The sequence below is a fragment of the Tiliqua scincoides genome, chromosome 3 (assembly GCF_035046505.1).
Source record: "Tiliqua scincoides isolate rTilSci1 chromosome 3, rTilSci1.hap2, whole genome shotgun sequence".
Taxonomy (NCBI): Eukaryota; Metazoa; Chordata; class Lepidosauria; order Squamata; family Scincidae; genus Tiliqua; species Tiliqua scincoides.
This window is the reverse complement of record NC_089823.1, coordinates 9,080,080-9,107,691: the sequence shown is the minus strand read 5'-3', so window position 1 is coordinate 9,107,691 and position 27,612 is coordinate 9,080,080. Positions and strand designations below refer to the sequence as shown.

At 45.4% G+C, this 27,612-nt stretch overlaps 1 protein-coding gene and 1 pseudogene across 6 annotated transcripts in view; both read left to right on the top strand.

The window, feature by feature from the left end:
• DLG2 (discs large MAGUK scaffold protein 2) overlaps positions 1 to 27,612 on the top strand; it is a 1,048,787-nt gene that overhangs the window by 951,826 nt on the left and 69,349 nt on the right. For all 6 annotated transcript variants that reach the window (XM_066618862.1, XM_066618867.1, XM_066618866.1 and 3 more), the window contains one exon: positions 10,024 to 10,138. In XM_066618862.1, the coding sequence (XP_066474959.1) occupies positions 10,024 to 10,138 (115 nt within the window). The remainder of the gene's footprint in view (positions 1 to 10,023; positions 10,139 to 27,612) is intronic.
• Positions 23,465 to 23,587, top strand: LOC136646670 (5S ribosomal RNA; annotated as a pseudogene).

Below are 27,612 nucleotides of genomic sequence, written 5' to 3'. Positions count from 1 at the left end.
TGCTCACAGGACGTCTGTTCTGTTCTGGAGGTCAATCTGCTGTTAAGGTCTCAAGAGCAAACCAGGCTGTTGCTTCTGGTCAGTTGGCAATCCTAGGGCCTTTTGCATGTACCCTTCATCTCGCTCACATTTACGTGCGTACAAAGATGCAAACTTCAAAGGAAAACAAATAAGGCCAATGTGGGCTTGCCTGGATCAGTCCTCAATCTGTTCAGTCTTTTGGAGGAAATTAAAATATTGATTATTTTAAGCCTTTCTTTTGGGCAACTTCTACTCAGCCTTCGTAAACAGAAGTTGTTGGCACAGTTCATGATGCGGTGCTAGAGGCCAGCTAAGATTTTAAGCTCCCCTGTAGGGAATACTTAGGCAGAGACGGGTCTATGCAAAGATCACAGTGACAGGAGAGATAGGGGTTTGCTTCCATGCTGTTGACGCCAGGATGCAAATGAAGATATAAGGAAGAATGACAGGCTGTCAAACATGACTGAATGTTGGCAGTTGTTTTGTTGACCACCTCCTGAGCATCTTCACCCGTCACATGCAAGGTTCAGTGTGGAACAACAGCGAGGAAGGCAGATTTCATGCTGGGGTCATTAGAAAAGGGATGGAGAGTAACAGTGCAATCTTATGCATGTCTACTCAAAAGTAAGCCTCACTGACAACACAACCCTATGCAGGTCTACCAAAAAGTAAGTCCTATTCAGTCTAATGGGACTTACTCTCAGGTAAGTGTGATAGGATTGCAGCCTGTTTAAACGAGGCTTATTCTCAGGAGAGCGTGTATGGAATTGTAGCCTTAGCCTTAGGTTGCAGCTCAATGCTAAGGGTGCCCATCTGTGCTCTGCCCTTAGGCTGCAATCTTATCCACACTTACCTGAGAGTAAGTCAAATTGAGCTCAACAAGGCTTACTTCTGAGTAGACATGCACAGGATTGCACTGTCAGTCTGCTAATACGTATTATAATGCCCTTCCACAAATCTATAACGTGGGTACATTTGGAATACTGCATACAGTTCTCAAGCTCTCAGTTCCCACAACTCAAGAAAGGATCATCGTAGAGCTGAGAAGGCGCAGAAAAGGGCAACCAAAACACTAGACCACTAGAACATCTTTCTGCTGAGGAAAGGATATGATGTTAGGGGCTTTTTGGCTTGGGGCAAAGGTGATAAGGAAGGACATGATTAAGACTTTCAGGTCAGTAGCAGACATGAAACACTGCTGGCAAGCCCAATGAGGCTGCCAGTGCACATAGCTGCTAACCATGCACACGGGCCAGTGAAGAGGCCTCCTGCCAATAGTAGGGTACTTTGCTGGTGGGGGCTGAGGGGAACATGGCAAGGAGGGGTTGAGAGGGGTGGATCTTGGTGGCACAGGCGTGCACCAGGAACCTTATCCTCCTTCCCTGTCTTCTTCCCTCTCCCTTACTCCCCTTGGTTCTATGCTAGCAAAATGGCTGGTGCAGGTTCGAGGAGACCCATTCAAGCAGCGGAGGCTTTGCCCCAGGTTAAGAAACAAAAGTTCCTATACTGTGATGAGGTTAGTTAGAATTGGGCTGTTAAAGTGTGCACAATGTGGAGAAAGTATAGCAGATGTACTTCACAAAGCGCATCGTTAGCCTGTGAAATTCATTGCCACATGGTGTGGTGATGGCCACTAATTTGGATGACTTTAAAGGGGGATTCGACAAAGTCATGGAGGACAAGTTCATCAATGCCTACTGGTTGTGATGACCAATTTCAGCAGCTGAATGTCTCTGAATACCAACAGCAGGGGAGCAATGCTGGGACAAAAATTCACCTTTCTCTCCTATTTGTGGGCTTCTCAGAGGCAGCTGATGGATCACTGCAGGAAACAAGATGCTGGACTAGATGGACCATTGGCAGGGTCTTTCTTATGTTCTTCTCTGCATCTCCTTCTGTCCTCTCCCTCTGGATGAAAGTATTTGGGATCTGAACTGCTTCTCCTGCTGCCAGAGTCCAGGAGACTGAGAGCCCAATCCTATCCAACTTTCTGGCACCGATGCAGCCAATGCAGTGCAGCCCAGAGGTGAGGGAACAAATGTTTCCTTTCCTTGAGGAGGCCCTGTGACTGACTCCCCACTGCAGGTTGCAACATATACCCATTGGCACAGTTGCATCAGGACTGGGAAGTTGGATAGGATTCAGCTCACAGTCCCGTCCCCCCCAACCAAGATATCTTTAATTATATTATATCTTTGTATGGATTTGAATTGTAAGATTGTAATCTTGCAATCTGTCAATCAAAAATTACAATTGTAATTGTAATCTTAGAAATCCAGACTTGACTGAAAATTGGGTTTTTTTATTATTAGAGATATTATTAATATAATAATAATCAATACAAACTTCGCATGGTCTAAAGACAAAGACAGCTGGCCCGTCTCAGTGGGTTTCTAATTTAAATGTTGACTTGGGAGACAGCAAGAGACATGAGGGAGAATGCAAGCAAGGATAAACAGGTGAAAGATATTAGTAAATGCAAAGTTGTGTTATCACTCTAATAAATATTCCAAAACCTAGCTCTTGCTGAGTGATAAAAGTATCTGGATTGCAAATGAGGGTTCATGTAATAGATTGCTTTGCCACATGAAAATTCCATCCATACAGAAGACAAGAATCTCCAGGAGAAGCTTCCTAGCCTACCCTTTGGCAATCTAGCTTGCTATGTTCAGGGATTAATTTTTGCATGGGAGTGCACTCAGTTTGTGTGATCCCCAACTGCAGACTGAAGCGTGTAGCCAAGCTCCAGGTTTACCACCACAGTGAGAACTAATCCCCAGGCTTTGGCACAATATGGGAACGCAGAGACCCGTCTTTCAAAAATGGGAACAAAAATAAGCCCATTAATTTTGTAAACTTGACATGAAAGCTGTAGCTAGAGGGAAAGCTTTGGATCTTCTAAAAGAGCACAGAGCTAAACTGTGAGTGCTGCAAGAGCACTAGAAATCAATACCATATCAGTATTACCCGACAAAATTATGATGCAGAATGGAATAACTGTAAGAACCTAAGAAAAGCCCTTCTGGGCCAAAGGCCCATCTAGTCCAATATCCTGTCTCCCACAATATTATTCCTTTTGTAGGAACAATCCTCCAAGTTTCACACATCCCCAAAAATTCCCTGGAGCTTAAGTTATCCAAATTCCTTCTCCTGACTCTGCTGTCAATAATCCACTTCTTGAAACCCCCAACTAGCCTGTCTAACTGACCCTGCTACCATGGAGGTACTCAGGACTCATGGTTTAGCTCAGGGGTGTCCAAAGTTTTTGGCAGGAGGGCCACATCATCTCTCTGACACTGTGTTGGGAGCCAGGGAAAGAAAGAATTGATTTACATTTAAAATTTGAATAAATTTATGTAAGTTTACATAAATGAATATATTAAAGATGAACTTAATGAATGAAGGTCTTGCAATAGCTCAAGCCCTATAAAAGGCCTTGCAAAAAGCAAGGCTGGCCTTTCCTTTGCTGCCACTACTGCATCACAGACATGAAACAGCAAGCAGTGGAGGAAGCCCTCATCCCACAGCTCACGCAAAGAGGTCAAACAGTTGCCTTTACACTAAGAGCAGTTGTGTTGGGCCAGTGCGGGCTGCAACAAATCTCTGGAGGGCCAGAGGTTCATTGGAGACTCAAGGCTTCCTGAGGGCCGCATTGAGAGGCCGCATGTGGCCCCGGGGCCGGGGTTTGGGCACCCCTGGTTTAGCTGATGGTTGATAACCCTGTGTGTCACTTATCCATGTGGCACAAGATTTGGCATTCAGAGAAACCAGATTGGGGCAAATCCTCAACAGCAGTGTGAGCAGGACCTTTTCAAGCAAATGTTTTCAAGCAAATTGCTTTTCAAGCAAATCTGGCTTTTACAAGGGATGAGCATATACAGTTACTCAAGACTTCATGTCCAGTAATTACATAGCATCTTCTCTGGTACTTATACCAGAGAGTTGCAGCCACACAATGAGCTCTCAATTCCCCACTTTAACCTATACAAATAATGTACTTTGAATCTGTTGTGGCATGAAATGAAATCTTGCATGAACTTAGAATGGAACCTCAATAGATCTCACGACTTCCCTTAGGCTTCAGTGGAAAGGGCATCTTGATTCACGAAGCTTCTCTTGCTACTAGAAAGTTATTCCTGGCCATCAGTCATTATTCCAGTCACAAGTGATGACTGGTGGATTTTTCTTTCATCATTACTCCTGTGGGGGATTTGGGACACTCCCAACTTGCTAATGTCCCTGGGTGCGGGAAGAAGGTGGCAGTGGAAGAGGCTTTAAGAATAAAAGCCAAGAGGCTTGTGCTATATCCAGCGCAGGATAGGTGCTCTACAGGGATGGCAGCAAAGGCAGGAAATGGGCATGGCTGGAAGGATTTGTATAGAAGACAAAAGAAATAGACAACTGAGAACGAAGGTCCACCAGGGTTCTCTCCAATCAGGGAAATAAAAAACCAGAAGACTCCTGCAGAAGAAAAGGATGCAAGTAACCCACTTCCCTCTGAGGCCAAAGTTTGCCCAAGGCTTCTATGAAGCTGTCCGCTGTTATTAGGCCATCTGTCCCAGTCTTGCCTGTCAGTGGCCCTCCCCCGTGTCTTTCCCATCACCTGCTATCTGACCTTTTGACAGGAGATGTCAGGGACTGAACCTTGGACCTTCTGCCTGCAAAGCATGTACTCTGCTATTAAGCCCATTCCTTCCTCCTGGCTTGTAATGGATTTTTGACTTCAAAAATGCAGAGGGGTTGTGCGAATGAACTTTCTTCCTATGAAGAAATGGACTGGCGTAGCTGTAGCAGGCCAAGGCTGGGCTTGCTGTAGCAGGCGAGGTACCTGACAACTTTTATGCTCTTATGAAGACTGTGAGATTGGAGGAGCAATGTGCTTTGTTGCTTTCCTTCTTAGTTTGTGGGCACATTTTATCAGAGACTAATGCACAGCACTTCACTAAAGCAAAAGCCTTTTATTGTTAAGACGTCCACCCTGAACGTGCTGGTTCATTACATGGAAGGTTTTTGGGTTTTTTTTACATGAGTTTTCAAAAATACGATGCATACGTCCTTGTAGTCTGCTGTGATACAGTCCAGAATTCTATCACTTCATTCTCCAGAATACATAGAATGGCTCTCGCCCTCACTGCCAATTCTCCTTTGAATCATAATGTACCACTAGTACACCTTCGGTTAGCAGCTCTATATTTAGCCTTGGTAAACCTTAAATTTTTCCAATGCACATTATCTTCAGAATTTTGCCTCTTTGGGCCTCTTTGGGCATACTTAGGAATGTGATTTTCAGTTTAATGTAGATAACACAGGCCAACATACATTTTGCTTCCTTAAACGTTACACCAATTCCTGGGTATATTTGGGGTGCTGATTCCAAAAATGGCATCCGTTTTGCCCTTTCACGTCTAGTTTTGGAGACACGGCATAGCCTCTTTAGTGAATGGTTCAAGCAGCTCCCTCATGAGGAAGCCTACCACCATGGCTTCCTCATGAGGAAGCTGCTTGAACCATTCGCTAATGAGGCTATACTATATCTCCACAACTAGACGTGACAGGGCAAAACGGATGCCATTTTTGGAATCGGCACCCCAAATTCATATCAAACCCCCATAAAGTTTGGGGAAAACTTTTCTGACCCTCAGTTTTGTAGGCCTGTGTAATTAAATATCTGAAGTCAATTTATTTAAACAGGGAGAACATATAAGAATGTAAGAGCCCCACTGGATCAGGCCAAAGGCCCATCTAGTCCAGCTTCCTGTAGCTCACAAGAATGGCCTCTTGATCAAGGGACTGGCTATACCGGTCAAGGGGGTGTCTAAATACCAAGGGACCAGAACTTCTACAGAAGAACAGACTTTACAGCCCAATCCTAATTAGGCTGCCTTCACCTTGATACAGTGGCACCAAAATGGCTGCGGCTGTATCCTGCATGGGCAAAGAGGCAGCTGGCTGGAGGTCATCTCAAGATAAGGCAACATTTGCTCCCATACCCCATGTTGAGCCACAGCAGCGTTTATGAGTCTACACAGATACATGCCAGCTCAATCACCTATTATTATTATTATTATTATTATTATTATTATTAGTATTAGTATTAGTATTAGTATTAGTATTAGTATTAGTATTATTAACAACAGTATTTATATACCACTTTTCAACAGAAAGTTCTCAAAGTTCACCTACACAAAATCCATGTAGGGTTTTGAGGTCTGGGATGGGGATAAGGATGGGGGCTCTCCTCCTGCTCCTCCTCCTCTGCCCCCACCCCCTACCTGGTCCTAAACAGCCCTGCTCCCCATCTGCTCTGAAACACCCCTTCCCCACCACCATCCCCCCAGAGTTCCAGGACCCCCTGTGGATAGCTGAAACCGTGGATACTTCCCCACCGCCTGTCATAGGACCTACCTCCGATCAGCAGACTTTGCTTCAACACTGGCGGAGGCCTGCTGGCCCAGGCCTCTCCCCCAGCAGCGCTGGCCTTCACATGGTCAAAACATGCCTCGTGGTAAAATTTACGACAGAGCATGTGCTTTTCTCACCAGTGGGAGCTGGCTTAAAATTGGGTTGTAAATCTACACTCCTCTGTACATTTACCAGAGAGAAGCCCACCGAAAGCATCAGCACTTACTTTTGAGTAAACACACGTAGGATTACTCTGGTAGATGGCAATCCTGTGCCAACATACTGGAAAGTGTGCTCCCTTGCATTCAATAGGGCTTACATTCAACGAATTGTGATTGGGTCACATGGCTAAAACCCGATGCACAGTGACTTGGTAGTAAGCCCAGTTGTACTCGGTGGGGCTTGCCTCTGATTAAGCATGCAAAGGGCCAGGCTGAATGTCTATTGCTTTTTGATTTTTGACAGATATGAAAATAGCACATTACAGAATTCTGTCATGTTCATAGCAATATCTATTTACTCCAGTTTTTTTTTTTTTATTTTAATATCCAAACAGCTGAAGGTTTGAGCTTCCCATGCAGAGACACCTGCTGTATAATATTAATATTTGTGTTGTCTTTAAACCCATCCAGAGGCTTGCCAATTATCTTTATACTATCTTTAATTGTTGCTGCATGTAAAACTATGTAACTCCCCTATCCAGGCATCTTGTGGGAAGAATATCACAGTGGCAATAAAACAAGGTGGATCATGAAAAAGATGGTCTTAAGATGGTGAGATACTGACAGTGATTTGTCAAGAAGTAGTACAGGCGTGTTCCCTTATCCATGGGGGTTCCGTTCCAGAATCTCTGAGAATAGCTGAAACCACAGATACAGGCAAACATCCATCCCTGCAGTCCAGGAGGCCACCCTCTTTCCAGAGGCGAGGGGAGCTCTGTTCCCCTCGCCTCTGGAGGGGCCTCTGAGCTCAGCAGAGGCCAAGGACATCCCCGGCCTCTGCCAAACTCAGATTGAGCTCTGCAGGTAAAAAAAAAGCTACTTCTGGTTTTACTGAGCAACTGGAAGTGACATCTTTAATGCCTTATAAGGCATTGAGAGGCCCAAGGACGTCCGTGAGGGCTTCCATGGAACTGGGCTTCCGTGAAACAAGAAGTAGTGTTTTTTTTTAACCTGCAGAGTATAAAAGAGCAGAGCTTCCCTTGCCTCTGGAGCAGGTCCATGCAAGGGGTGTGTGCCCGGGGGGGGGGGGGGGGCTGGATAAGTGAATCTGCATAAGATAAGATAAGTGAATCTGCAGTGTTCCATAAGTCCCTCCAAATGCTGTTAAACCCTCCCTGGCACAGCTGCATGAACCACAGAAAAGCAAAGAAGTTTTTTACTGTGGAAGTTCATGTGGGAGTTCACTTCTGCTCAGAGCAGAACCCACCAGTGATCTGATGCCACACTGTAGACTTAACTTCTGATCTTACTTTCCACTCTGCACATTGGAGTCTAAATATAGAAGTTAACTCCTACGCCTACATGCACAAAATTTCTTCATTATTTATTAAAGGCAAAAGCTGTGCTCCAATGAGTTTTATATAGAACCCAACTAACCAGTTAGGACATCAGCCACAGAGGGGCGGGGAGCAGACTGTGCTCAGAAAGGCCTCTGGGAATGAGACAGAAGCCATGGAGTCTGATTATAAGACTTTTGCAGTGAAAAATATAGATGTTTTCCATGTATATAGGCTGCATGAACAGGAGAGTGCTGTTGACAATGATTGGAGAAGACTATTTTGTGCATGTTGAATGCATTCTCTTCTTGAGCCAACAACAAAATGTATCTAGGCATCGCACATGGGGCTGCCCCCTGTGATTCTAGGGTCCTCAGACCATCAACTCCTTGTCAGATCGAGCTTCTGTCAAGTTGGGTGGAGCAAGCTGAAAGTGGTATGCTGCAGGGATCAACAGAGCAGAGTCACCTTGTTGGTTAGATTAGTAAGCAAGCCTATCTTGCTAGTATTGATGTCCAAGTCACCTAATTTGGGCTTTTTTAGACCTCAGGAGTATCACATGCTGTTAAAATACTTCCTTGCTGGCTTGGTTTGGTTGGCAATGAACAGTCAGTTCCTCCCTTTTGACCATGCAAATTCTACTGGTGTGACATGGGAAGTAAACTTGGAGAGGAGTTGCAGCCATAGCACTCCTATAAAATGAGACCTGGACCTTATCCATTTCTAGGAAGAAGGCAAGCACCACAATGAAGAGAGATGATAAGGGAAAGCAGGCAGACTGTAATTACTTATATAATGCCTTATTTTTCTTTGTAAGATTTTCTCTCTGGATATTTACATAAATAAAATCAGTATGTCTAAAATAACCAAACAGCAGAAGCCTTTGTTGTTTGTTACATAGTGAACGTACTCCTGGGCAGAGGAAAGGGTATTATTCCACCATAAAATGGCTGTGAAATTCTCCAGTTTCACAATGGAAATGAATGCCTGACAGTCGCAATAGTGTATCTTAGAACAGAGCCAGATTTCTGGCAATTGCTAAGGTCTAATATTGCCAGTTATGGGCTAATGAATAGAAATAACAAGCCCTTATTATACAACAGCCAAATATTCCAGGAAGCCTGCCAAAATGAACAGCAAATATTAACTTGGGTATCAGAGATAGTGCCAAGTTTTCCGAAGACAAGAAATTGAGATGTGGGGGGATAGGGAGAGAGAGAATCCGGTAAATGGCAATACAAATGGCAGTGTGCAATTTGGTAACACGTGCCAGCCATGAGAGATAGAAATCAGGCAAAAATAGACCTGCAGTTAATAAATGAACATTCCTAGCTTAAGAAGTCAGTGGTGGGTAGTACCCCTCCAAGAGATTGTGCTCCAAATTCCATCTGCTTCTTCATACTACAGTGGCATACCCTAGCAAAAATGCTGAAAATTCAACCTCCATAGTATTGCTGAACATTCAGACTGCACAGTGGTCAACCTTGGTGGTGTAGCTAGAGGGGGTGCAAAGCACTAAGTTTTTCAGGGAGCTTCACCGCAGCATGCAAGTGGCCTCTCCCCCTCCCCTTTGGAGCCATTTCAGGTGGGGAAGAGCAAAATAGAGGTGTATGCCTGGCTCCGAAGGGAAGGGGGAGGGGCCCCTTGCATGCTGCGTTGAGGCTCCCTGCAAAACTTAGCGCTTTGCACCCCCTCTAGCTACGCCACTGGTCAACCGTTGAGGAAACTAGACTCTTGGAGTCATGAGTTGCTGCCATTCTGTCTTTCATAGGGTGGGGAGGAAATCTTAATTTCTGATTACAGTTTAATTTGAGTTTACAGCTTGATTGCCTGCATCAGTTAATGAATTGATCAATTAAACTTTACAGCCTTTCCATAATGCAAGTATCATGGGCCTAACAGTTTGGTTTTTCCAGCAGTTTCTTGCTAGAGATTCGAGTCATTGCTTTTCACAAAACTTGACACTACTTTTTGCGACATTCTTTGTACTGGGATTTCTTTTAGTAGGTTTTATTCTGTGCATAACTTGCCTATCACCTTATATGCACTGCCCTTAATCAATAGATGGGAAAGGTCATTTTTGCATCTCTTTCCTTTCCTAGAGTACGCTCGGTTTGAGGCCAAAATCCATGACCTGCGCGAACAGATGATGAACCACAGCATGAGTTCCGGGTCAGGCTCCCTGAGAACCAATCAGAAGCGTTCCCTCTATGTCAGGTAGGCTTACAACATGGAGGCATTTTCTGGTGATAAATGGTGCTATGGAATTGAACTAAGACTCCTGCTTGGTGTTCTTAAATTTCCCTTGCTGGAAGAAAATGTTGATGAAAGAACAGGAAGATAGCATTGTCTTTGACAAGAAGCAAATGTCATAGCTCGCAACCAGCAGGGAGCTGGTTTCGCAATGTCCTGTTGTGTATATGTGATAATCCTGTATCTACCCAGCGGCTCTAAACTGTATTCTGAGTGCAGGCTACTCTCCAGTTACAGAATATTAGGCTTCACTTCTTTTTCATACAAGGGTAGTCATGCGGCCCTGTTTGGGGTGGAAGCCTGCAGAGGCTCACCAGCAAAATATGGTAAGAGTCCAGCAGGTGGTCCAGACCATGAACAGGACCATGAAGGCTGGATGTGGGGTAAAGCCGGATGCATAAAGACCAAAAAGCAGGACATTCAGAGTGTTTCTCCAGCAATAGCCTGGTGCCAGCTTCCAGTTTGGAATGAAGTTGGATGCTCTATTCTTGGATCCAGTCTCTGATGGATGCATACTTTAAATCCTGGACCTTATCCTATGTTCGGGCACTTCATACTGAGATGCATTTCAGCTACAACGTGAGAGGGCTGCTCTGGGGTTGATCTGAAGGTTGCTCTAGAAACTTTTTGTGCTTTTTCAGAGTTCTTTTTCCCCCCCTGCTGCTTTTATAAGTGTGGAAGGATACGTTGTTCCACAAAGGGAATCCTATGCATGTGGAGGGAGGTATGATGAAAAAAATCACAGGCGGTGGACCAAATAGTACAAATGCTTATGCTGATGAAAGGATATGTCCATGAATACTGCTAAGGTGGACTGAAAGCCAGATGAAGGTTTATTGGATATATCATGGTTCCTTGTACCAAATGAGACCACTGGTCATAAGAACATAAGAACATAAGGCTGGATCCATGTTCTTATGTTCTGGAACATAAGAACAGTCCCACTGGATCAGGCCATAGGCCCATCTAGTCCAGCTTCTTGTATCTCGCAGCGGCCCACCAAATGCCCCAGGGAGCACACCAGATAACAAGAGACCTGCATCCTAGTGCCCTCCCTTGCTTTGGCATTCTGACATAGCCCATTTCTAAAATCAGGAGGTTGCACATAGACATCATGGCTTGTAACCCATAATGGATTTTTCCTCCAGAAACTTGTCCAATCCCCTTTTAAAGGCATCCAGGCTAGATGCCGTCACCACATCCTGCAGCAAGGAGTTCCACAGACCAACCACACGCTGAGTAAAGAAATATTTTCTCTTGTCTGTCCTAACCCTCCCAACACTCAATTTTAGTGGCTGTCCCCTGGTTCTGGTGTTATGCAAGAGTGTAAAGAGCATCTCTCTATCCACTTTATCCTTCCCATGCATAATTTTGTATGTCTCAATCATGTCGCCCCTCAGGCGTCTCTTTTCTAGCTGAAGAGGCCCAAACGCCGTAGCCTTTCCTCATAAGGAAGGTACCCCAGCCCAGCAATCATCTGAGTCGCTCTCTTTTGCACCTTTTCCATTTCCACCATTTCCTTTTTGATATGTGGCCACCAGAACTGGACACAATACTCCAGGTGTGGCCTTACCATCGATCGGCATTCCTTGCACTGTATTCAATTTACGGATTAATTTCAAGGGCTCTAAGTCAATCCTGGCTCACTTCAAGGCTGTTTCTGAGTAATTCTTTCATCCCCAAAAGTGTACTTGCTCTTGTCTGCTCCTGTAGTCCTGTAGAGACATCTGCATGAATGGTTGCAAACAGATATAATCTGTGCAGTCATTGCCTTGAAAAGATATGTGGTCAAGGCTCTGTATGTTCCTTGACCACAATGTACAGAAAGGTTCATATGCCTAACAGTCATTGAAAACCATTGGGACTTAATGGGACTTCTTTGGGTTATGCCCAATGCATGCATAATCCATAGTCAGTCTGTAATATATTTACCATAAGCAAGAAGCCTTTGCAATATAACATGGCATGTAAACAGGTTGGGACCATGTCACTTTAAGGTTGCATTTGACAGTGTGAAGCTGTCTCGTGACCCAATCCCAAAGGTACCTAGTGCTGCTGGAACAAGTGTTCCAGTAGCTCTAGGTACTTTCCAGCTGTTGCAAAAGGCAGCGTGCCTGAGTGTATGGCCTGGCTGCTGTCACAAGTAGTGAGCAGTTGGCTCCATGCGCCAGGGGTCACCAGACCCCTGCCAGCCTGGGTAAGTATGCACAGAGGATAGGATGGAGACTGGAGGTCTGCAGAATGGGGAAGCAATGGGGGAAGGGAGAAGGGCGGATCAGGACCAAGTAGGGGGCAGCTTCAGCAGCAGCGACGTGTGCTGTCTCTTAACCATTTTCCCCTCATCAAACCCCTGACCTGGGTCCATGCGGTCTTGCGTAGTGCTATTGCTGGCACAGGTCCCAGTAGACCCAGTGGCCTGGCAAATGTTCCTTTACTCTTTGGAGGCCTTTGAAGGCCAAAACTCCCCTGCACTGAGTTATCTGCACCGTGCACAGATTGGGATGTTTGGCAGTTTTGCGAGGCTGTAAAGATGTGTTTAGATAGATATTTCATTAATAACCTTCCCTCTGCTGAGTTCATTTTTTTATGTTGTTTGTGTTTTTTTTGTTACTGCTGCTTTTGCTTCATTATTTACTTCTGATGGCTTTTATATTTTGCACAAATGTTCCTACTGCATGCCACCCTGAGTTCATTTGTTAATGAAGAAAAGTGAGATTAAAGTAAATAGATAAATTAAACATTAAAATGCATGATGTGGATTTGTGCAAGTTATGTTCATCACCCTTTTGATTATATGTAAACTCCCATCATCAGAAGTGTGGCACGGAGATCAATTACTGGGGAGAAATGGTAGGAAAGGGCTATTTTCTTTTCTTTTCCAAAATAAATCTATTTTGGGGCATCCTATTTTTGAGTGTCTAATGGACCACTATGGGAAGCAGGGTGGTGGACTAGATGAGGCCTTGTTGCAATCTAGCAGAATACTTATACAGGTTGAGACTAATTATTCATGTGGGTTCCCTTCCAAGCACTCACCTGGATGGCAAAAAAAACGCACTATAGCAAATCAATTTAAAAAACAAAGTTTCTTTGCTCTGGTGATTTAAAAACAGCCTTGCCGACTTTTGTGATGTTAAGATAGAGTCATTTAGAGGACAATCCAACAATCAGTCTCTCTCAAGGAACTTAGAAATGCTTCACTCTGACCCCTCCCTTCACCAATGCAAAGTATCTTTCTTTCACTGCTCAGGGAGAAGGGAGGGATCCGCTGGAGAGAGAAGGATTGATGGATTGTCAGCCAGCTGCCCCCCCCCTCTCTCTCTCTCTCTCTCTCTCTCTCTCTCTCTCTCTCTCTCTCTCTCTGTCATTAAGGAGGCTATTGTTAAAGGACTGTTCAGTTTTTTAAACTGATTTTAAAGGGATGCATTTTCCCCCTTCTCCAGGGATCAGCACATTCCTTCTCATTTGCAGGGGCCATTCTTGTTGAGTCAAATCCGTGTATAAAAAATCACTGTATAAATAGGCTGGACCTGTATTCTTATGCTGCTGTTGTATGTAGAAAAAACTCACGATGGATTGTTTTCTTCGTATGGGGGTGTACTACAACCTAGAGACTAGCTTTCTTTGCCTTGAAAGAGTGTCATTCTAATGAAGACTATGGTTTTATTACCTTTCTCTTCCTGGATCAGTGTACACTGTGGAAGCCATTCCCTTCTCTGCCAAAACTTCACAGAGTGGAAACCAACAGGTCTACCCAGTGGTTTTTTTGTAAAAAAAAAAAAAAAAAAAAAAAAAAAAAAAAAAAAAAAGGTGCAGGAACTCACAACTTGTTAATCTTTTTTTATTTATTTATTTATTTTTAAACCATTTTTTATCGGAGAAATAAGTAATAAGATACAACTAGATGTAGTCAATAACTACACACACACACACACACACACACACACACACACACACACATCCATCCTGTGTGAACTCCCTGATAGCAAAGGCACTCCTGCCACAGCTGGAGTGAAACACCCCATTTTTTTTAGGTGGGGAGGGGCTCCACTGGGCTATAGGAAAGCCTATAGTTAAAGTGTTCAGAACTAATATATAAGGTCTTGAGCCCAGCTGGTGGCCATCAGCACCTCAAGTATTAGTTCCAAACACTTTGAGCCTAAGATCTCTTATGGCTCAATTGCTAAAGTGCTGGTCTGTGGAGCCAGAGGCTAGGGGTTCAAATCCCTATGAGGAAGAATTTTTTTTCTTTTTCTTTTTTCTTTTTAGGTGGGGAGGTGCTCCATGGCTGCAAAATATAAACATTGGTTGCCAGTTGCCAAAAGGGGGGCCAGTTGAGGCTGCAAAACTCCTCAAAGTTCAGTCCCAGGCATGCTTTTTTTTTTTACCTTTTTTTTTTTTAAGTCCCAGGTAGGACTTAACCCACAGCCTCCAGCAGGGGGCTCACTCCAGGAGCTTAACTGTCCCTAGCCAGCAGTGTGGGGCGGGGGCGGCACAGGGAGTGAAAAAAGGTGGGGGCTGATAGGAGGGGGGGGAAAGGTGCTGGAACGCCGTTCTGGTGCGTTCCATTACAAAAAAAGCCCTGGGTCTACCTATTCCTAAACAATTGAGTAAAACTTCAAAACCACATCCCTGTACCTCTGGCATGTATATGGGAAACCAGTGCATGCAGGAACTTCCCACTTTCTGCTGTGATCAGGAGAGAATAAATATAATAAATCTACATGCTCTTATGTCCCATGAATTCTATAGGAAAACCCACACATATATGTAAAAGGAAGAGATCCCTTTACTAAAAGAGAGTTCTTAGCTATTACGTGTTTTATGGATTGTTCTCAGGGCACATGGCCTGAGAAGGAAGCTTCTCTGCTGGATTATGAGCACAAGGAGAGCAGCCCCCCTTACCTTTTTAGCAGCAATCCTTCCTCCTTAAGTGCTTCCATTTCCCAAGCTGTACCACTCATGCTGCGCCTCCAGTTCGAACCTCTCAATGATTGCGAATTGATGGAAGGCAATTTGTCAACCCCCCAGCAGTGATGATTGCTCCTGGTGGAACTAATTCAGATGATGACCTTACACAGATCCAATTAAGCTTGGACTCTTAAGAATGTGTCAGCATGACAGGGAGAAGGAAATGAGGGTGCCCCATTGGGAGGAAAGCCGCACCTTGGCGGGCTGCTTAATGATGTCATTTTAGTTTCTGCTGGATGGGAAGGGTCAGAAGAACTAATTGGGAACAGTTCTTGAACTCACTGACACAACAGTGCGCTGATAACTGAGTGATGCCTATTGGGGGCCATGATAAAAAAGACTTCTGTGGATGAGCAATTGTGAAGGGATACTGCTACCTTTAGGTATACGTGAGCCGTGCACTATCTAGAGTTGGGTCCCTGAAATGCTGTTTGTGGTTTTATTAATTGTCTTTCAGCCCGATCCTACCTAAACTCCCATTTAGTGATGGAGCCACAGCAGCATGGCCTCTGCTATGTCTTGTGGGGGAGGGGGGGTTTGTCTGCTCCTCAGGATAAACCCCAGTAGTCGCTGTAGGGCAATTTTGGACTTGCACCAGTAATTGCGCAAGTCCATGTTACTCAGTGCAGGCAGATCAGGTCCAGAAAAGAGCGTGGGGGTTGGCATGAGCGGGCATTGCCATTCCCACCCTCTCCCAGGCCTGATCCACCCACCAGCTCCTGCAGATTACAGGGGGCAGGGAGCATTTTAGATGTTAAATATCACACTTGCTTCCACTTTCTCCGTGCTGGTGGCTGCGGGGTTCTGTAGTCTCCCTGTGGATAAGAGCTTCTCTCTGGGAACTGAGGCTCAACAAAACAAACCAAGCAGCACAGATTACCTTTCATAGGAGGGATCTGGTAGCTGGTAAAAAAAGTTCTCCAATGAGAACTTTAGGTCTCATGGGGGGGGGGGGCTTGAGGATTAAAAAAAAAACATAGTGGAACTCCTTGGCTTCTTTGAAATAAGTTCTTTCCCATTTTCAGAAGCAGGAAAGATTTTCAGGAGCAGGGGCTAAGCATTGGTGATCCTCCTGAACCCCCCCCCCCAGCTGATGGCTACCATTTTGAACCACATCCTCACCCCTGGACACCTCAGAAACCCCCCCCCCACACACACACACACACACTTTCATAGCCTGCGAATGAAGCTGTGAAATTGACAACAGTGCAACGTGATCATTGCCCTCTTCTGTAGAGCTACACTGTCTGGCTCTATCTCTGTGATGCTCAGGCTTCTGTATGCAGAGGACTCTACTCCTTAGCACTAGGTGCCTAGTTCCCAGATGAAAGGAGATGCTATAAATATGGCTTTGTAGAAAATCAGGTGCTAGAAGCTTTCTACAGGCCTCTATTTCCAGAACAATGAGTCCTCCTCACGGCACTTTCGGCAGTCTGTGCACTTAGTGAACTTCTTAAATTAGACTTGCTGTTGCTGCTTGGGCTAGCAGCTGGCAGAAACTTCAGTCTGAAAGTGATTGTACCAATTCAGACTTAAGGAAGGCAGTGAACTACAGCAGATAATTTTTTTTCTCAAAAAAGGCATAAATTGGATTATAGCAGAGCATTAACATGGCATCCTGTTACCCTGCAGCTTTCCCAGAGGCCAAAAGGATGAGTTGATTTTGCAGGCCATTCCCTTTGCAAGAGAGATTAGTCCGCAGCTACATTCAGGGGTGGATGTCAGCTTCTTAGAGCATAATGTCCTTTGGTGCATGTGTGTTATGTGCTTTTAGGTCTTTTGCTTTCATGGCTGTAGTCTGGAAGACTTATGCTTTACAAAGGTTTTTTAAAAAAAAAATCTTGTTATTCAGAGGGGGAAAAAGAATGTAGAAATGTTGTTTTCTTTTGTGTTAAGTTCTGCTTACTTGGGTCTTAAAAAAAAATGAGGGTCCAACATCTGTATCCCCAAACATTAAGAGAGGTGCTCCTGTTCAGCTCTGCAGGAGCTTGAAAACACTATGCAGGGCTCACGGAGGGTCAGAAGGTTTTCAGGGAACAAGGGAAGAACTTTTTTTATGTCTCAATCTGTTGCTACATTCAGCCTCCCCTACTATGCTATATAGCAGTGGTCCTCACACATTTAGTGGTCTCCTCACACATGCAGGAGAAATGCAGGGAACAATGACAGCCACTCTTTATAGCCTTCATAGATCTCGACCTGGTCAGCAGGGACGGCCTCTTCAAGATTCTCCCCAAGATCGGATGTCCACCCAGGCTCCTCAGCATCATCAGGTCTTTCCACAAGGACATGAAGGGCACTGTAGTCTTTGATGGGTCCACATCAGACCCCTTTGACATCCGAGTGAAGCAGGGCTGTGTTCTTGCTCTGACCTTGTTTGGGATTTTCTTCGCTGTCCTGCTGAAGCATGCTTTTGGAACTGCAACAGAAGGCATCTATCTCCGGACCAGATCAGACAGAAAGCTCTTCAACCTCTCCAGACTGAGAGCAAAGTCCAAAGTCCAGCTGAAATGTCTGCGTGACTTCCTCTTTGCTGATGATGCAGCTGTCACTGCCCACTCTGCCAAAGATCTCCAGCAGCTCATGAATCGTTTTAGCAAGGCCTGCCAAGACTTTGGACTGACAATCAGCCTTAAGAAAACACAGGTCATGGTTCAGGATGTGGACTCACCTCCCTGCATTACAATCTCTGCGCATGAACTGGAGGCTGTCCCTGACTTTGTGTACCTTGGCTCAACGATCTCCAACACTCTTTCTCTCGATACCGAGCTGAACAAATGCATCGGTAAAGCAGCTACCACATTTTCCAGACTCACAAAGAGAGTCTGGTCCAACAAGAAGCTGACAGAACATACCAAGATCCAGGTCTACAGAGCTTGCGTCCTGAGTACACTTCTGTACTGCAGCGAGTCATGGACTCTTCGCTCACAACAAGAGAGGAAACCGAACGCTTTCCACAAGCACTGCCTCTGGCGCATCCTTGGTATCACCTGGCAGGACAAAGTTCCAAATAACACAGTCCTGGAATGAGCTGGAATCCCCAGCATGTATGCACTACTGAAACAGAGACGTCTGCGTTGGCTTGGTCATGTCGTGAGAATGGGCGATGGCCGGATCCCAAAAGATCTCCTCTATGGAGAACTCGTGCAAGGAAAGTGCCCTACAGGTAGACCACAGCTGTGATACAAGGACATCTGCAAGAGGAATCTGAAGGCCTTATGAATGAACCTCAACAGATGGGAAACCCTGGCCTCTGAGCAGCCCTCTTGGAGGCAGGCTGTACAGCATGGCCTTTCCCAGTTTGAAGAGACACTTGTCCAACAGACTGAGGCAAAGAGGCAAAGAAGGAAGGCGCATAGCCAGGGAGACAGACCAGGGACAGACTGCACTTGCTCCCAGTGTGGAAGGGATTGTCACTCCAGAATCGGCCTTTTCAGCTACACTAGATGCTGTGCCAGAGCCACCATTCAGAGCACGATACCATAGTCTCCTGAGACTGGAGGATGCCAATGAAGACACATTCATCGCCAGGACCCACTTTTTAGAATGAGAATCTGTCGGTACCCACCCAAAATGATGTCATGACCAGAAGTGACACCATCAAGCAGGAAAATTTTAACAATCCTAGGCTGCAATCCTACCTACTCTTGCCCAGGAGTAAGTCCCGTTGACTATCATTGTTAAAAGAATATATATAGTAGCTTGTTGAAAGTACAGGCCTGTCACATTTCTCCAAATGCAGTCACATACCAGTGTAGCATCAAGTCTAATATATTAAAAATAAAATATTGAAATGAATGGGGACCCACATGAAATTGGTTTGCGGCCCGCCTAGTGGGTCCCAACCCACAGTTTGAGAAACACTGCTATATAGCAATAAAGGCTTACTTTTGAATTGACGTGCATAGGCTTGGACGCTCTGTGTGTGTTTGTGAGAGTGAGTGAGTGAGTGAGTGAGTGAGAGAGAGAGAGAGAGAGAGAGAGAGAGGATTCCTGGTACCCTGGTAGGATACTGGCTTCTTTTGTGTGGACAAGGATAAAAGTAGACTTCCAGACCAATGAAGGAGGAAGTGGAAAGCCACAGACACAACGGAAAGACATTGCAAAGTTCTTACAAGCGAGAAACAGCTTAATGTACAGCTTCGATTTGAGATGTCCTGATTTTAAATATGTACTTAGGACTCCATCAGCCTCAACAAGAGCCTAAATTGTCAGTCATTTGCAATGGCTGAAAGTGTCTCAGCAGAAGAGCACCTATTGCTCTTTCAAGTTCCATTTGTTAATGGTATATAGTTTCCAAACAGCTTTCCTGATGTTTCCACCAGTGCCATCAGCTACAAAAGCAGGTTGGAAGTGCTCAGCGCTCAGCGAGGTGCTGGACGTTTTAGAAGCTTTTTCCCAGTTACGCTCATAATAGAGACCAGCTAGAGCCACAATCCAAGCAGCTACTTCAACCACTTCAGGGAATTGCATAGCCCTCTCTGTTGCTATACTTAAGGCTGCCACCCGGCATTTTGATGGAACTGTTTGTTTTTGTAGAGTTCTATCCATGACTAGGCCTCCCCAGCTCAAATCTGATTAGCTCAGGAATTATTTCTTTAAAAAAAAATGGTTGGTTTATTTCTGAGCCAATCTAAATTCAGCTTAGCACACTGCAAACTTCGATGAGCCTTTGGACCTTGTCCATCCCCCCATCCAGTTGTTTTTTCCCTGTCCCCCAAATCAGCTCTTTCCCTGTTTCTTTGTTTTTGGTGCAGCTGCACCAGCAGGGGAGAAGGATAGGATTGGGCTCTAAGTAGCAGAAAAGATGCTGTGTAATTACTGGACATGAAGTATTGAGTATCTGTATATGCTCATCCCTTGTAAAAGCCAGATAGTACATGGCTAAGACACTGTGATGGTTGGAAACTGTGGGGTTCATGTAAGTCCACACTGAGATAATTAGATAGGAACTGATGTTACATTGCAGGCTGATGAGTTGTTTGTTTACTCTCGGACTTCTGCTTCTGGCTACTGAGAGACATAATAGGCTTTGAATAATATGATCTGAGAAATTTATGAGCCTTCCATCTCTGAACTTTCCAAGGTCAGAATGTGACAGGAGAGTTCTCAACAGTAGGGGGAAAAAAACACAGGGATAGCTGCCAGCCTCTTGCCAAAATGTATTACAGCCCAATTCTAACCTGCGCTGAAACAGGCAGGCCAGCTAGCCTGCCCTGTATCCAGTGCTGCTCAACCCAGGGAAAGGGGAATAGATTCTCTTTACTCCAGGTCATGTGGCAGCAGCCTGAATGGGGCTACTTGGTTCTGCGCCACCTAAAGAGGTGGCGCAGATCCAAACAGCTCAGCACTAGGCTGGGCCTCCAGGGAGGGGTGTTAGGATCTGGTCTAAGTGCCGAATCCTGGAACTACCCTCCTCTCAGGCCCGGCCTGGCCATGGGCCCATGCACCGCCCACTCTCTCCCATCTCAGAAAGCCCCAGTTCGGCCCTCTCCCCCCATTGAGATGTAGGCACACTGGGTAGCTAAGCTACGTACAATGGTATCATGTGGTTCAGCTGAGGACTTAGCTGATCAATAGAAACCTCACATTATCCATTCTTAATATCACCTGACCTACAGAAGTATCATATGGGTTGACTTTCTGAATAGTAAAGGAGCAGGGCTGGATAAAGGGTTTAAAGAGTAACAGCCCTATCCTAAGTTGCCCATTGCGCCGGAACTGCCACGGCACCAAAACGGCTGCCACGGCATCCTGTGCACAACAGGACAGCCACCAGTGTCTCACAATGGGGCTACTCGATTCTGCGGCAACCCTTGGGCTGCCATAGAATCAGGAGATTCCATGTCAGGCCCATGGCCTGACACTCCCCTGGTACGCCTCCTCCCCACCCTCTCCCTGCCTTTCCCCCACCTCTCCCACCCCAGAATGACTCCTCCCTCCTCCCACACACCCATCGACCTCTCCACCACCTGGCAGTTCGGGCAGCTACAGAGGGCAGAGCAGCTGTGGTCCACTGGCACTAGCCCAGCCCTGAGGGTTACAGACATGTCTTACAGCACACTTGCAACACTCAGCACCAGTGGAGGACCAGTGGTAAGAGCTCAGGACTGGGCTCCAAGTCCTGTGGGAGGATGGAGGAGAGAAGTTGCAAGTATGGGTCAAATTGCAAACCTGGTGTGCTTCTGTCACACAAAGATGAAGATTCCTTAAGTGTGGATCCTGCTATTTTTTAGACTTGTATCCTAACTGAAGGCAAAATTGAAGAAGGGATAGACAAGCGTTGTCCTGAAAGGTGACAAAAGTTCAAAACTAATCCAGATTAAGCAAAAATGACTCAACTGGTGGGGCAGTCATCACTTCTATGACAAGGACAACAGGAAAAGTCTCATCCTAGAAGAGAAAAACCACTAAGGGATTTTTGTTCATCTGAATACATTCAGATCATATGTCTGACTATATGATGAGACTAAAGACCAAAGTGTGAATGAGTGAATGAGACTGCTGCAGCTGAAGCAAGGCCTTGGTTGTTCGGCTCAGTCTATACATTCTCATCTAGGAATTCATGAAATTTGGCGGTAGGATCAGAAGAGACCAAAGTAAAGACTGTTTTGCACAAAATATTGTTAATGCATCAAATCCATACATTGTGATGTTGGATGGTGGATTTCAACTGACCAATGCACAGAGTCAGAGGCCTGTCAATGGCTAGAAATCACAATTGCTGTGTGAAAACTCTGTGTTAAGAGGCAGTTTGCTTCCATGTGCCAGCTAGGGAGCAAGGGCAGGAATCACTTATTGCCTTGAAACCAGCTAACAGCCCAATCCTTAACTAAACTCTGCACTAGCAGAACATGCATTCTGCCAGCACGCACTGTCACAAAAGCGCTGTAAAGTGCTTTGCGACAGCGCACAGAGCTGATGCACCAGCGGGAAGGTTGGAGCCTTTCTGTGTGCATCAGCTGTCATTTGCAGGCCTGCCAGACCAGGTGAGCCCAGTGCAGGGGTGGGGGGAGGGTGGGGAGGTGGTTGAACAGGATGGAGAAGGGTGGGGTGGATTGGACCTTGGGGGGTGCAAGATCAGCGGCGCCAGTGTGCACCATACTCAAAACCCCTTCCTGCGCCTGATCTGCCTACATCAGTGTTTCTCAACCAGTGGTTCAGGTAGTACCAGTGGTACTTAAGGTGATGTCTGGTGGTACTCACAGGACACCTGTCACCCAGCAGCAAGACCAGGAACAGGACACAACAAACATTGGCATGAGGCTTGGCTTGGCAGGCAGAGCTCCAAAGCATGCTTCTCCGCACCTTTGAAAAAGCCCTCCTGCCACCCTGAGTGGTGTTTGTTCTGTTGCATCTGGTCTCCCAACCCAGAAGTAACTGGAGATGTCGCTGTCGCCAGTTACTTCCAGTGGTACTTCAAATAGGTGGACCATGTGAAGTGCTGTGGCAGAGGACAAACGCTGAGAAACACTGGTCTTTGTGGATCAACAGGTCCAAGTTGATCCACTGTGTCTGCTGGGGCTTACCCAGGAGCAAAGGGACAAATGTCCCTCTATCCCAAGGAGACCTCCAACAACCAAAAGTCCGTAACCTTTGCTGGCACCATTGCATTGCTCCGCAGGGATTTAGTTAGTATTGGGGTGCCTGTCTTTGTAACTGGTCATATTAACCTCTTGCTACCTTTGCCTATTTTCTTCCCACTTTAGCCGTTATTGACTTTCCCTGTTTGTTGAAATATAGATTGTGACTTCCTTGCAGCAGGGACCTGTCTTTTGCTTATTTCTACTCTGAAAAGTACCATGGTGGCATTTGCGGTGACATTAATACTCAATATCTGAGGACTGGGGTTTCAAAGCATGCTATCTCCCTCCATTGGCCCTGCCTCGTCAAATCACCCTGGCATCCACAAATAGTTTTTGTCTCTACAGTCCTGACAATAAATGAAGGCAGCTTGGGTGCTTTCTCAGTCTGTGTCTCACAGATGGCACGAGCTCATTCCTTCAAATAATTCTGAAGCATTTGTGATCCCACGGGGCACTGTGATTGACCCCATTTGGCTAGCTCATCAAAGCAAAGAGCATGAACCCTTGCTGTTGAGTTTTCCCCTGTGCCTTTCTGCTGTCCTGAGTGTATGCAAATGAAACAACCATTTTGTTTTTGTTTTTTTAAATGAAGCAACATCAAATGTCTATTGAATGGCTGCTAGCTCTGCTTCCGGCTTTATTGCTCAAGTTTTACTGTCATCCCCGGCAAACGTTAATTTTACAAGTCTCTCCAGCAGCACTTTGGTTTGTGAATATGCGGAGAGGAAGGAGATCCAGTACTCTCCCTATACTGAACACTATCTCCCGATCTTGTCTGATCTCGGAAGCTAAGCAGGGTCAGGCCTGGTTAGTACTTGGATGGGAGACCGCCTGGGAATACCAGGTGCTGTAGGCTTATACCATAGTCTTTCGAGACTGAAGGTTGCCAAATGTGTGTTGGAAGAAACCACAAGGTTACTATGATGTGGTTGGCATCACACATTAACAGCAGCACAAATATTGATCGCAAAGGAGGGAAGGTCTGTACAGATACATTCAGTTACACATGGGAAGCACAAAGGTTGGACAGCCATGCGAATGGAGAAGTTTAACCAGTGTGGGCATTTGTGGGAAGGATGCAGCTCATTTATAGAGTCATCTGTGAAAAAGTGGACCCGCTTTGTACAATTTTGGAATCAGGCAACTCCAAGATAGAATATGACTCCGGATACATTATCAATTATATGAATGCATTTTTGGTTGTTGTATTTATACGTAGAAGCAATATTTAAAATAGAGAGAGGGAAGGGCACTGCAACTGGGAATATATGCCACTGTTGCCCCAAAGTTCTTGGTGAGTGCAGTAGTGTAGCTAGAGGGGGCGACAAAGCACTAAGTTTTGCAGGCACCTAAATGTGCCATGCAAGGGCCCCTCCCCTTCAGGGGAGGGGGAGGGTGACTTTAGGTGCCACATTTAGGTGACTTCAAAATTTAGTGCTTTGCCCCTCTTCTAGCTACACTACTGGGTGAGTAGCACCTGTATTCCAGAATCTCCGCAGCTTGGTATCTGAGATCCTTTCACAGGTGACTGAATTTGGGACTACCCACTTGCAAAGCATCTGCTTCTCCCCCAAGCACTTTCCGGAGTAGCCCGCCAGTTCTGATGCCCCAGGCCATCTATTTTGTTTGGCATGCTTTGCTCCTGGCCAAGTCGTGCTATGGGGCCTTAGGTCATAATTGGATGATTGCACAGCGTTTTCATGCCTTCGATAAATGGTATCCTATCCTCACATTCATATAAGGCAGCATTTAATCCACAATGGATTATCTAGAACATCTTTCATTACCGGTTGTTTGTTCTCGCCTCTCCCACAAATCTCTCTCATCTCCTTTTCATACAATAAAAATAAGAAATATAAAATGTTAATTACTTGAAAGCACATTTCCCCAAACAATGCAGACTTGAGCATAATGCAACTCTGCCTCTGAGTGTGTTGGGGTATTGAGCTCTGCTGGTATTTATTCCACACAGAAGCCCTAATTATAAGACACTCAGTGGATTCATAAAGGGCAGATGGATACAGCAAGCTGGGCACAAGTGTAATTTCTTGAAATTGGAGTTGCCAGGCTACCAGAAAAGAAACAGACCAGGCTTGCTCTTGTGCCTTTATCTCCAAACCTTGACAACATCCCTTGATAATAGCTGCAGATTAAGTTGTTGTTAAAGCACACCTACAAGGGCTGACTGAAAAGTTGGCAGTCCTAGGAGAAATCCAAAGTATAAGCCAGATCCAACCCAGGGCCAGTTTCACATGCACAGCCCGGGAGACAGGTGTCACAAAAGTGCCATAAGATACTTCGTGGTGGCCAGAAGGAGAGAGGCACCAGCACAGAGGTGGGCACGGGGGGGGAGGGGCGCTGGACCTCCACAGTGGTCAGAGAAGCCCTGGAAGTCATCAGTGATAAGTCTGCCACTGAGTTGAGCAGGGGCTTTCCAGGGGGCAAGGCAAGAAGGAGGGCAGTTCAGGCCCATGAAGGGCAGGGGTGGTGAAGGTGTCCTCTGCTGGATTCCAACCCACCTCCCACCACTGAAAGCCCTACATGGTTCTGTGTTAGCGGTTGAGCTGGTCCAGATCTGAGTTGCCCCATTGGACAGACTGGGGCTGAACACGAGGTAAGGGAACTAATGTTCCCTTACCTTGAGGAGACCTCCAATTGCTTCCCTGCCCCTGTAGGATACAGCAGCACCTGTTTCAGTACTGCTGTACCTTGACACTGAAAGCCCTGTTAGGATTGGACTGTAGCTTTACTGAACGGATTCAGAAATCAGAGTATCTCAGAATCTGATTTTTATACATATATATAGTTATATATAACTGAGTTATATATATATGACTCGTTCTCATGTTAGGACAGTGTGAACCTACCTTGTTTCCAATGTACAAGTGCACTCCCAACTCTCTGCATCCTAAACATTGTCAAAGGATAGACCAATGTCTGTTTTCAAAAAATTCAAAAAGCAGTTAATATTTCACCTCTCATTTTATTCTCTTCCTCTAAATCTGAATCAATGTGCTTTCCCCCCCATGAAATGTAAGGAAATCTGAATATTTGTAAAACAGCCTGTTCTAGACTTGGCTGAGGAATAAGAATGAAAGAAGCAGCTACCCCTGGGGAGAAATAGGATTTCAAAAAAATCTCATTAGTACTGTGGAAAAGGCAGCTGTATACTTTTAAGAACATGGGCTTGTTAAACCTCCCACATATATTTCCCCCATGATCACCGTGCTAGAAGAATAAGCAGTCGAGGGCCTGGAAGGACCAGCTCAACACATACAGAGAGAGAGAGAGAGAGAGAGAGAGAGTTCTCAACACAGAAATCAAGATGTCAGGATGAAAGATTCTTAATCTGGCCCATTTGCTAGCAACATTTCAACTCGTTCTCTCCATCCGGGTTGGTGGAGGGTGTCCAAGTAGCTACTAGACACCAGCCATCAAAGACCATCCGCGGTCTCAGCACAAAAATGCTGGCCTGGGAACATGGGGAAGGTCCTAACGAAAGACTGCAGGACTGTATGTGAAATGTTTTTTGCGCTGTTTTCTCTCCTCAAACAGGATAGAGACCAGGCTGTAGCTGCAGGGATCAATGGAGACCTGCCCGCATTTTACAGATAATCCAGGGTACCTGGATGGATTATAATCCAGGCTACTCTGAATTTTCTGCTTTCTTTTAAAGTACATGTCTAGCTCTCTTACTTGTGGTGGGGGGAGATATTAAAAAAACCATGCAGGCAGTTCAGTTGCTCACTGAGAACACCAGAGGGCCAGTGTCAGCAGGGATTTTTTTTTTTAATGGAGCATTATTTTTAAATTGCATAAAGTTGCAAGTCTCAATCATGATTCTTCTTAGTCACCTTTCCTGCAAACTAGAAGGTCCAAATATCATAGTCTTGCCTTACATGAAAGGTGCTGTAGCTCCTCCTAATCATTTTGGTTTTCCATCTCCTGTACCTTTATCAGTGCTACAATACCCTTTTTGAGATGCGATGGCCACCATGGTATGCGGTATCCCAGCTGCGCCATAGATCCTTCTACAAGCACTATGATATTAGCCGTTTGATTATAAATAAGATGTAATCTTTCCTTTTCCACTTTGTAGATGTGTTGGACCCGAAGATGTTTCACCCAGGCAGTGGGGGAGGGGTGGGAATCCTGGGAGCTAGTTTTGTTGTCACAGCTGCCCCCCCCCCCAAGGAACAGAAGCACAGTTGTCTAGCTCAGCTCAGTGCAATGCGGTGTAGAGTAGTAAATCAGAAGGTTTTATTCAGTCCTCCTACGCCAAAAAGAAAATGCCCTAGACTGGGAGGGGAGCTAGTTAAATCCTACAGCATGTTTTATTAAATGTTTCAGAGTCTGCTCAGGCTGAACTCCGTATGAATTAATTCAAGGAAAATGATGGATTTTTTTTTCAAGTAGGTGTAGAAGAATGGCATGAAGCCACAGCAGATTGCCATAGACAACAAATGAATCAGAAATTCCTACATGGAGACAGGAGTTTCTTCATTCCACACAACTGTTCCTCCCCAATGTCCTTTCTTTTCTATTTTCTCATATATATTCCCTCTTAAGTCTTACCCCTTCTCCTCCTCTCTTGCTCCCCTGACTACCCTTGTTCTCATCTCCCCCCTCCCATATCTTCTTTCCCTGACATTGCCAACCCACACCCACACATACAACACATAATTCACTAACAGAATTCACTGCCACCAGACCAGTCCCATTGATGATCACTAGCTTGAATGACTCTAAAGAAGGGTTAGACAAATTCATAGAGGATAGATCTATCAACAACGATTGGTCATGATGACATCTGGCCAAGATTCCTTTAAAAGGGGAGTTGGTCAGATATCTAGAGGTCAGATATCCATCACAGGTTACAAG